Consider the following 11,783-nt stretch of genomic DNA (forward strand, 5'->3'; position numbering starts at 1 on the left):
GAACTTTTCTTAACAAAAGGAGTCGCATGCATTACTTTGGAATAAAAATATACGATTTAGTTTTCGTTAAAAATGCACTGAGCAGATCTTCAAGTTTTCTTGTAACCTTGGCTTTTTATTGGCTTCTTAATGATGATACCAAAGTGTAATAAAATACGATATTTTATAATATTAATTTGCTGGGTATTTTTGGTTGCACCACCTACTTGTCTTCTAAGTGTACAGAGGAAGCATGTGAGCAGTACAAAACCATTAACTCAACAGCAGTCTTCTGAAAATACTGTCAAGTCCTGGTTCTGCATGGCTGCTTTATGAAAAACGGTGTTTATGAGAAAAGTTCAGAGTGAGAGATAGTCTTTGAGTTTATCCATAATCACATTAATTCCTTCAGCTGGAATCATCATAACAGTCCGTAAAGGTTTCATTGGTACATCATCAAAGGACCATCTGCCGCCCAAACAGGTGTCACTTTCCTCTTGCACGGAGTAGTTGAACTTGAGAAAGGCTTTCTAAACAACAGAAATAAGTGCATGAGGATTAACATTTTTAATTAGCATGAAGATAATAAATCACCTAAACAAAGTAAAAACAATGACCCTATTATGCACATGCTTAGTAAGAAGTTATCGTCTTCCCTCTCAAAAGGTCCACTAAGAACACCTACAAGAGAACCCACTATTAGGTGTTTTAAACTACCTGCTTTTCACAGAATTTATATAATTCATATTAAATTCTAACATGACTGCTATCATTATAGTTTGGCATCAGAAAAAAAGACCCAAAAGCCTCCTTTATATGCTTACTCTGCCTCCTTTTAGATAGCTTCCAGACAGCATCTCATTCCACATTATCACATTAAGAAATGCTGACCTTTGGAAGCTGTTGGGCCAACTAGCAAGGATCCTTGACCAATTACAGGAATATCTGGCTCTTAACGGATCTTCAACCCTGGAACAAGAGCAAACCACTAGCTGTGCAACTTTAAGAATTAGCCCAAACCCAGATAAAAGGAATGGTGAGAGAGTGCAGGTAGAACAGAGGCTGCATTTAAGATGACTGCTTGGTGTGGGCACCATGTGGAAGGCCTGTGGCAATGAACGGGCTCTGCTCTTTTCATGGCCTACTCTAAAACTGCTCAAAGTCCTAAAAATTAACATATCTGTAAGAATATGTGGTACAGTAATCCCCCCTTTCACACTACCAGTAGAAATTAAATATTAAGGGGATAGGCACTAATATGAATCCTGAGAAGAACTTCAAAAAAGCTCTGGAAAGTCTCTATACAGCTGGAGCTGTTGAAAGACATATTTATAAAGAATGCTGCTTCAAATAAGTGGGTGTCCAGAACACACGTTATTTCTATTCGGTGATATGGACTGCACACAGATAGAACAGTCCTTTTTTATTAGCTTTCCCAGACAAAATGCCTGATGGATACGAAAAACTTACCTAACAAATGTTTCCAGTTCTCATACAAGTCAGATTAACAAGTATGAACTGAACTCCTAAGCAGAAAAACTTACCTAACCTTTTCCTTTTGCAGGGACAGTTAAGATCCAGTCTCCTTTTAGGATTGCTATTTACTAACAGTATCTCAAGACTATAAATTTAATTTTGGAAGAACCATCAAATTAACTGAGCGGCTTTGCTCAAGAACAAACAATTTGAACAATGGAGGCCCTAAACCTTTAATCAATTTCAACTCTGGTTGTAATGCAGCTTTTCTTCTGCTCCCTCAGAAGCATTTGAAGGAACAGAATAAAGTACAGGGAACTGACAAGTGCAAAAAGGCTTCTCTCTGTGTCATAGGGCTCTAAGTGTCTGCTGCACGACATTTAATACTATTTTATGGCAATCTAATTACCGTTATGTGTGATCAGGGAGGACATACACTCCAACACTAATTTAACACATATACATTATTAACTACAGAGACCCACTTAATCGAATATCCTCCATAATGTTTAAAATGAATTTGTTAAAAAAAACAACAGAAAGACTGCTGAAAAGCATGTTCAGTCTGAATCTATCCACTTGAGTTGAAAATTATTGCAATTTAGAAAAAAGCATACAATTTGTCTTTAGAAAGCCATTCAAAATAACAAACCCGAGATAAATACAAAACAAGCCACCTAGAACATAACACCTGTGGGCACATGGGCATCATGGGGTTCTCCCTTGCAGTTTTTCAATCACATATTTACATCGAGTTCAAGTTCAGTTAGTGAACTTCAAGTTGCCGTGGCAGAAACACGAAATCTCAAACTGCAGAGAGGCTACAACAGCATTCCCTATAGCCAACGATGAATACATCCACTTACATTTTTCTTCTTGTCCAGAAATAAAATTACAGCCATATCATAGCCTCCAACAGAGAACGAAATGAATGATTATTACATACAGGAACCTTTGCCATTAACCATATGATGCATGTGCAAGTCCTTTATCCTGCAGGCACTGCCAGAAATCAAAAAATAATGGGCTCTTGACAAAGCAATATTGTAGAAGAATATTTTTAAAGATTTGGAAAAAAAAAAAATTTCTTTGCATTTCAAAGTACAGTTTTAATTTAATCTCCTGCATCTTCCCCTCTCCTGATTTGGCTTGGGACGAGCAGAACTGTCTGTGTACACAGGTTGCCTCAGGAAATACGAAGTAATATTTTCACCTCAGTATTTTAGCACTTTTTATTAATAGGCTTGTCCTGAGTAGAACAGAGACAGAAAAAGGAAGTGATAGGTACTTGTTTGGATTTTCAGGAGTTTGTTATTCTGAGCATTTTTTTAAAGTAACAGGCATCCAAGAGGAAATAGATAAATCAGCTTTCTACATAATACAATAACAATGGCACAAACGCAGAGCTTTGCATCTGTTAAGTTTGTCGGGAAGAGATCAGAGAAATGCATTTCACTGCATCACCAAACACATATAAAGTCAGTCTTCTCTGTTTAGCTGACACAGCAGTTTCACAAGTCTTTTACATTTCTTCTTATTCAGATTAAAGATGACAACTGCACTGTTCCCCAAACAAAGGGAATTTCAAACTTTTGTAAACTCAGAAGGCCCGGGACATGCTGCTAAATTCAACATCTAGATTTACTACCGTTTGTTCATCTGAAAAATGTGGACGTTTCATTCACAGCCTTTCGACAAGTCTGACAATTATCACATTCCACTCAATCTCTTCAGCATTGCTGCATGAGTAACGAAATTAAGATTGTTAATTCTTTGAGGCCAAGACACTGGCCTCAAGACAAAGTAACACTTGATCTTATCCCTCTCTGCTTCTTGCAAGTATTCTTTGCATTCTTGTTATCCTCATAGCACTGGAGACCCTATCAGGTAGTAACGCTGTCACAGGCAGAATCTGCACCAAACCATCTTAGTCAGGTTAACTGTGACCTGATACAAACAACATATTAGCAAATTCATGCCAACACAGAGGATTAATTTAATAATTTAGACTTATGGATGGCACACCTCTCCATGATTCTCTAAATACAAAAAGTCTTGCGTTAAATATACAAAAATAGGTTCCTTGCTCCTCTTTCAAAAAGTTGGATTTAACACAAAAGATATGTGACCATATGTTTTTAAAAGCCCTCCTTCAATTTAAGGTGAAACACCTTTTTTTTTTTAATTTTAAATTAAAAGAATCACACATGTTACCTCATAGAAGAATTCTTCCTCTGCATTTGCAAACATTAACTCCTCCTTTTGCTGATTTCTTCCTTCCCTCCTCTTAGAATTGCTCTTCGTGGCTTCTGTAAAGGTCTTGCTGATAAGAAGATAGTAGTGGCACTTTCCACAAGGTTTGTTTGTTCTCTGTGCCTCAGTCAACTCTTTCCTAAAGATAAATGTTTACACATACAACTTAAAAATACACGTTTACACACAAAATTTAAACTGCCAACAAGTGTGTAAGTAAAACCTTATAACGTATTAGCATAGAAAGGACATTCATATTGCAGCCTGCTCTTTTACGAAGAGGCTGAGATCTGAATTTGAGTTGTGATAAGTGCTGCACTAGCAGTAAACTTCAAAGCTAAGCTAAGCCTTCAAGCACCTCATTTCTCTATCCGTATGTTTTCTTTCATATCAAAGAAGTAAGTCCTTAAACGTCTAATTTATTGTTTAAATGAGCCATGACAGCAGTAAACTTAATCTGAGTTCTAATCTCACCTCACACGAGAGAAACTAAGGGAAGAAAAAAAAAAAAAATCTTCATTTGATTACTGGAGTTCCTTATCCAACATAATGTCCTGGTTCCCAACATAGCACTAAAACAATGTAATGCTGTATCTCAGTGGATTCATTTACTTACTGTCATCCAGCCATGGATATAAATTCATGAACTGGTAGAGATCAACCAGCACCTGACCTGCTTCACTCATTTACTTGAAACTAATCAATACGCTGCTGTTTCTGCAGTAGAACAACACATATTCTGAAATCACTTCCTCTATCTTAGAGTTTGAAAAGCCTCAAGATATAAAAAATATTAAAAAATTAACTTAAGACCTTATATGAGATGAAAACACTTTTTCTGTTCATGTTTTACTTACATCTATAGTATCTGTCTTATCACCTGTCTTAACACAGTTTTATGGATATAAGATTTCTGAAAAAACATGAAGAAAAAGTACTATTCAACATAATGTCAAAAAAACCCACAACCAAACAAACTTACTGAAGCTGCTGGTGCATGGGCAGAGCAATTTGTGGTGGTACATTAATGAATCTTTCACTTAGTAGAAGACCCACAGGCTTAGTACTGTCATTTAGGAGCTTACTCAGTTGTTCAACTACATGCTGGTCGCAGCTCTTCTCACACCGACTCAGAATCAGCTCTTTGATTTGTTCAGCACACTGGGTACCCTAAAATCAAAAGGTATATTTTCTTTACATTATAGAACAACTATTTACACAAGAAAACCTTGAATGTGAACTTCAAGGGAATATTTACAGGCCCGCTGGCAATTTCGTTAAGCAGTCTCTAAAGCACTGCACAAGTTCTCTGGAATTATTTACCAATCCTGAAGCTGAGGGCAGACAAAGGTTCTTAACTGGTAGGAAAGCAGCTGGGAGCTGCAACACCACTGCACTCAACAGCAAAACTCAAAAGCTGCAGAAGATGAAAGTGAAGAAATACAAGAGGTTGACAGCTCAGTTACCCTGGAACTACTAGACATGGTTTTAACTCTCTATTCCACTCTTTGCTTTATGTTTGACCCTCAGGAAGTTAGGCAGGACTAAATCCAAAAGAAAGTTAAGTGATGTGCAACTCTTAAGACCACACTCCTCCATGGCGGAATTCAAAATCCTGATCTGACTGCTAAGGCTTGCTACACAAGGCAGAAAAGCAGGACGCGGTCGCACTTTAATTACTATCTAGCCATTAATGAGGAATACCAACCTTTCTTTCTGTTAAGTTTAAGCAGCTTATAAAACCAAAGACTTCATCATCATCATCATCATCGTCGTCACTACTGTCGTCTTGGACTTCCGCTTGCTATTTAATGAAAGAAAAAGCAACAACTCGTATTGACATTCTGTTTCCACTCTGCAGCAAAAAATGTTCTTCTTTCCAGAAGATGTTCGGCAGATGACAACCACGTGGGTAATCCGTACAAACACACAACCCATGAATTCTGGTTACAGGTGTGAAAGTGCCGCATCGTTGAATGTCTCTGGGTACTTAGAGCCTGCTACACACAGAGCCAGGTCATCTATCTTCTACAGAAGGATCTTTTGAAAGGCACCAAAATTTGATAGCTCACATATGGAGACAGGCTGAGAGAGTTGGGGCTGTTCAGCCTGGAGAAGAGAAGGCTCAGGGGTGATCTTATCGCAGCCTTCCAGTACTTAAAGGGGCCTACAAAAAAGCTGGAGAGGGACTTTGGACAAGGGTGTGTAGTGACAGGACAAGGGGCAATGGCTTTAAACTGAAAGAGGGGAGATTTAGATTGGATCTTCCCTCTGAGGGTGGTGAGGCGCTGGACCAGGTTGCCCAGAGAAGCTGTGGCTGCCCCATCCCTGGAAGTGTTCAAGGCCAGGCTGGATGAGTCTTTGGGCAACCTGGTGTAGTGGAGGGTGTCCCTGCCCATGGCAGGGGGGTTGGAACTAGATGATCTTTGAGATCCCTTCCAACCCAAACCATTCTGTGATTCTATTCTATGATAATAAGCAGAATCTCAGTACAAGGGATGGCAATATCTTATGCAAAACTTATTTCCTTCACTTTCTAATGTAGGGAAATAAACCTTCAAAGTCTTAAAAAACACAGAGCAATAGAGCTTTGACAAAGAGTGAATCAAAAAGCTCAATAAATCTGCAACGAAAAACTTAGGGAAAGAACCGGGGGTCCTGCAGTTGTAACATAAGGATCACATTAAACTTAGATGGAAAAACTGTTGGCACAGGACAAAAAGGGAATGTATAGCACCGATATCACGCAACACCACGCTTTGGGCAGCCTGGTGTAGTGGAGGGTTTCCTTGCCCATGGCAGGGGGGTTGGAACTAGATGATCTTTGAGGTCCCTTCCAACCCAAACCATTCTGTGATTCTATGAACACAGTAAAACAGCACAACGGTGCTGTGGGGGCACCTTGTTTGGGTTTGGAAGCAATGCGGCCATGACATTTTGAGTGCTATACAGTACTGAACAGTTTCCTTAGCCAGGAGCAACTCAGGAGGCTCTGCAGAGTGCTCCACTGCCATAGTAGAACTTGGTCAGGACTCAATTCTGGATCCTTTCCTATGCCCAAAGAACTCTGCATAAAAAGAAACTGCATTCAGGATGTTTTTGATCTACATCTCTGTATATCCTGAGAATGTACAGAAATCACAAGGTCCTATTTCTCATGGAGATGGTAATTTCTCCACAGTATTTTCAGCATTATTACTCTACTACACCAAAATTTGGAGAGAAAAGTGAAGCATCTTCCATACGTAAAAAGAAACCAACCAAAATAATCAATCGTACTCCTTGTTTGGTTGAAAGTAGGCAAGGAAAATTTCCCACAGAAGAATGATTCTCAAAGCAAAAAAGCGTACAAATTACAAAGACAGGATTCCCTTCTGAAAGTCTGTTATGTCATGTCAACATAAAGTATTGTGTTTCATTTACAAACATAAATTCTGTCTTACCTTGATAACACTTCCAATGTGATTCTGTTGTATTAACACATCAGTTAATTCAGCAGTGTTAACAGGAGCTTTTAGAAACAACTGGAAAATAAGAAACAAGTATTAAGAAGTTTGAGGCCGGATGATATATCACAGGCTACTTAGTAGTTGCCATGCACCAATCTGTCTCACTTTTAACTTCCATTTAGTGAGTTTGTTATTTCCATTTAGTGACTTTGTTTATTTAGCTTCGTTCAATATAATACTGTAAAAACTAAAAAGCAGCTTCTTGAAGAATTTGCTCCTCCATTGTCCACAAGCTGGAATTTTGCACACCTCGTATCCTTTTGAGCTCGGTATGATCTGAATGCTTGCTGAGCATGGGTTTACAACAGAAACAGCCAAAAGAATCCTGGAAGCTGCCACACTGAACTGACACACTACTTGTGTGCCTGTTTTTAAGGGCTGTAATTTACAAAAAAAACCTGCAGGAAGCTGATTAACATTGAACGAGATTTTCTAGGCAGTAACTAACACAAAGAAGATGGAAAGATTATACATGCTGTGGAAGAACAGCCCTACAGTTCATGAAACCATGGTTTAGGAGACACAGGTTCACTGTAAGAGCAAAACTATGAATCGATATATGTAATGTGAACCAACGACTCTGCATAACTCTTTACATATCATTCATTAACGGACATATCAACCAAGCTAACGACAAGCCAAAGTACCTGTTGTAGTAACTTCTTTATCCCATTATAGTCGTTGTCTGATAAGGAATGTGCTTCAAATTCAATATTCACCTCCTACGAAGAAGTAAAATAGAGAATGTCAAATGTACTGCAAGAATCTATATCAAAACAAAGCTGAACGATAGGAAACTTGAAGAAGAAGCAATGGTCAACATCAGAAATGGACCTTATTTTCATCTTTCAGTAATCTCAGCAATTGTTACAGTTATTTCTTCTCCTGTATTCTTTAGACAACACCTGTGAAAGTAGCTTTTTAAAACGAACTTATGAACGGTGTTGTGAACAAACCTTTACTGCTTTGTTCCTGCAATCTGGTTCACACGATTATGTTTACCCTCACCACAGAGACCCTGACTGTAGAGAGGCTTGATCCAGGCAGCTAAACTCTTAAAACTGCAGGACTGGAGTGTAATGCCTTGGCTAAAGATGAAGATCGACGCAGACATTTAATCAATTACATCCAAAACCACACTGCTGCTATTTCCTCAAATCCTAATGGCATCATTAACCCCACTCTGGAAGTCTGTTCAGCAGGCACACAAGGAGACTTCCTCACAGCAAAAGAGAACCTGAACTCCCGCTCCTCCTTCCAGAACAAATGCCGTGCACCTACCGAACGATTTTACTGATATTCTGTATTAATAGCACTGCCTGCCAAGGTTGCCTTGCCTACCTGTTCTTCTGTGAACAAGTGTTTGACATCATCCAAATCTACTTTGCTTTTTAATTATTGGCTTGGATTTCATCTTCTGAACAATCTAAACAACTGAGCCTTACTTTTGTTACCAGTTAGGAATCACAAATCTTTCCAATCCCGTATCAAGGTTGTGGTCTTTATTGTCCACTGGGATAACAGCCTCAAAGGCTTGTTTACAATGCAGAAAACAGGTATACAGCCACTTGAGGGGGACGAGGAAATAAAAATCAGGAGACAACACTCAGATGTTCTACCTCGGTCTAGTAAAGCAAGGAAGCTCTATAGAAGTAACTGAGAGCACATTTTTTACTTGAGAAGCTACCTATGTAAGAAAACAGATTGTATCTTTGGTGTACACAGCATTCACTCCTGGCATCCAGGAACTTTCTGACTGCTTTAAAATTCAAGGATCTCACTGAATGATTAAGCCAGTAAATTCTGAGCAAAACACAGTTTACAGTGGTTCTGAATAGTGTGCAAATCACAGCCACAAAATTGATATAAACCAGGGGGGGCACTAGATGTTCTAACACTGGTCTTGCTTCATGGCTTTTCCACTACCCAAAATGACAGCCTAGTAGGAGAGAGTTTATAAACCCTCCATCTTTCATCTATTTACAAAAAAAAGGCAAATAAAGACTCATCATATATTTGCTGTGCCCTGTCTTGCTCCCGTGTGCTCACTCTCTTCCCCCTGCGTTGCATCTAAAGCAAAGCAAGAGCAAAGCAAGCTGTTTTATGTGACAACTCTGCTACGTACAATAAAGCCACGAGCAAAGCTCCTTCTCAGCAACCAGCCCGAACCTGGCAATTACACTGCTGTTCTCAGACCTACAGAACCACCACATGCCCCTTTCTATAAGGAAAATACCTGCATAAAGGAAGAGACTTCTTTTTTTTCCACCTGAAAAAGTGGTAAGAGGAGAAGGGAAAGGCTAATGGGGAAAAAATAAAAACAGTGAGAATTAAAGAGAAACAAATGCCCTTTAAGTATACCCAGAGGAGTTGTGGATGCCCCATCCCTGGAAGTGTTCAAGGCCAGGTTGGATGAGGCTTTGGGCAACCTGGTGTAGTGGAGGGTGTCCCTGCCCATGGCAGAGGGGTTGGAACTAGATGATCTTTAAGGTCCCTTCCAACCCAAACCATTCTATCATTCTATACACCTTCACAAACTTCTAAGTTTGTACAGTTATAAATGTTCAGTACATTTCTTTAGTATCAGCAATACACACCTTGATGTCTTATACAAGAATTGAGAGAAACTCAACATACCTTTACATCAAGAATTCCAAACTGAAATAGATCTAATAGCAATGCAGCATTCTCCAAAGTTGGACTACTAAGTCAAAATAAGAGTTACACTGCAAATTTTATCCAGTGCACAAACAATTGCAAATAAAACGCAGTAGTGCACACCAGCGCAGGACACACAGAAACCATCCTCAAAACCCCTGTCACTGAAGACTGAAGAAACTTCATCCACAAACACCAAAATAAAACCCACTGTCCTACCAACTTTCTGCAAGAATGCTGAGGACTTTTTAAAAAAAAGGATTATTGCCATTAGATTTCATTTCATAGTGTCTAAACACTAGTGCAACACCTTATATCAGTATAGAAACACTGAGCAGCCCACAAAGCACTGGCAGTGCTTGTCGAGAACTTCACAAAAAGTGAAGTTCACAAAAAAACTTCACGTCACCTCAAACTATGTCAGCACCCATGGAACATGAAATGCATTTCTAGCACATGGTAAATGTGCTTTTCCATCACGTTAGTACGACTGATGACACAATTAAACCTACGCTTTTTATCATTATATAGTTTTAAAAAAGGTAGTGTTTGGTGGGTTTTTTTCCCTAACATAACTAAGGCCTCATCTAAGAAGGAGGAAGATAATCAGCTCAAAGTGAAATCCTAATGAAGTCAATCTTACTTTGAGATGTACTGAGTTACAACCCATAGATACTTGTGTTGACTCTTTTAAGCTCTGTGAAAATGACAGATTGCCTTGTCATCCAAAGGTTTCAGTACAAGTTCAAAGCCAGAGCACAGAATCACGGAATGGTTAGGGCTGGAAGGGACCTCAAAGATCATCTAGTTCCAACCCCCCTGCCACGGGCAGGGACACCCTCCACTACACCAGGTTGCCCAAAGCCTCATCCAACCTGGCCTTGAACACTGCCAGGGATGGGGCATCTCTCTTTATTTCCTAGAAAGTGGGACTGGTCCCTCAGCGTTGTGTTTCACAACTAAACAACATACTTTCACGTATGTTCAAGTGCAGATAGAATCATAGAACCATAGAATGGTTTGGGTTGGAAGGGACCTCAAAGATCATCCAGTTCCAACCCCCCTGACACGGGCAGGAACACCCTCCACTACACCAGGTTGCCCAAAGCCTCATCCAACCTGGCCTTGAACACTGCCAGGGATGGGGCAGCCACAGCTTCTCTGAGCAACCTGGAGAGCTCAGAAAAGAAATCAACACTTGATTTCCTTGCGGCCTGGTGTTTTTTCTGGTTTTATTTTTCCCCCCTTTCTTACACAAGAAGGAAATTAAAGCGCCTCTTCTGTGCCGAAAGCACTATTTTCGAGTTGCTGCCTCCAGTCCCACACAGGAAGGCCCACGGACAGGCTACACGCGAGGGCTAAAGCTGTTCGAGTGACTGTGGCCATGGGGATTCCAACATTAAAAAAAAAAAAAAAAGGAAAACAAAAAGTTTAAGACTCTCGACAGCAATGACCCGAACACACTTTACATCACCCACTACCGACGCACAGTACCACGTTACCGACACTTTAAGGCAGGAACGGGCGGGTGCCTCGCAAGGAGCTTCACGGGGGGACAACCTCCCTCCCCCGCCGCTCTTTTCCACCGACCTACAACTTCCACTCACCACAGCGACTCGAGAGAGCAGCGGAGGCGCTGGAGGAGCGCGGGGCGGCCCTGACAGGGCGCGCCGACGGCCCGGGAGGGGAAGGGCGGGCGCGGGCCGCGTGAAGGCCGCGCGGAGCCGCGCTCCCCCCGCTCACCTCATCGATCCTCTCCTCCTCAGAGTCCGACTCGTCCGACTCCTCCGGCTCCGAGCCCGACTCCTCCGGCTCCGAGCCGCTCTCCCCGACGCCTGGCTGCGGCTGGGCCCGCCGCTTGGCCGGTGTGGCCATGCTGCCGCAGCGCGCAGGCGCTCCGCAGGCGGA

General features: G+C 40.8%; 1 protein-coding gene across 3 annotated transcripts; it reads right to left on the reverse strand.

Moving 5' to 3' along the window:
• Positions 1-88: 88 nt before the first annotated feature.
• On the reverse strand, positions 89-11,750 carry BCCIP (BRCA2 and CDKN1A interacting protein). 3 transcript variants are annotated; one of them, XM_086616553.1, is made up of 7 exons: positions 11,619-11,750; positions 7,865-7,936; positions 7,152-7,232; positions 5,417-5,512; positions 4,691-4,878; positions 3,670-3,847; positions 89-509 (listed from the first exon to the last, which is right to left on the reverse strand). In XM_086616553.1, exons 1-7 carry the CDS (start codon positions 11,748-11,750, stop codon positions 339-341), a joined length of 918 nt encoding a protein of 305 aa, XP_086472679.1. In that variant the 3' UTR covers positions 89-338. The 3 variants fall into 3 exon arrangements, with proteins under 3 accessions (XP_086472679.1, XP_086472678.1, XP_086472680.1); XM_086616552.1 differs by having other exon boundaries at positions 7,865-7,939; XM_086616554.1 differs by lacking the exon at positions 11,619-11,750 and adding an exon at positions 9,454-9,471 and having other exon boundaries at positions 7,865-7,939.
• Between the last annotated feature and the right edge of the window lie 33 nt (positions 11,751-11,783).

The sequence above is a fragment of the Tauraco erythrolophus genome, chromosome 9 (assembly GCF_009769465.1).
Source record: "Tauraco erythrolophus isolate bTauEry1 chromosome 9, bTauEry1.pri, whole genome shotgun sequence".
NCBI lineage: Eukaryota > Metazoa > Chordata > Aves > Musophagiformes > Musophagidae > Tauraco > Tauraco erythrolophus.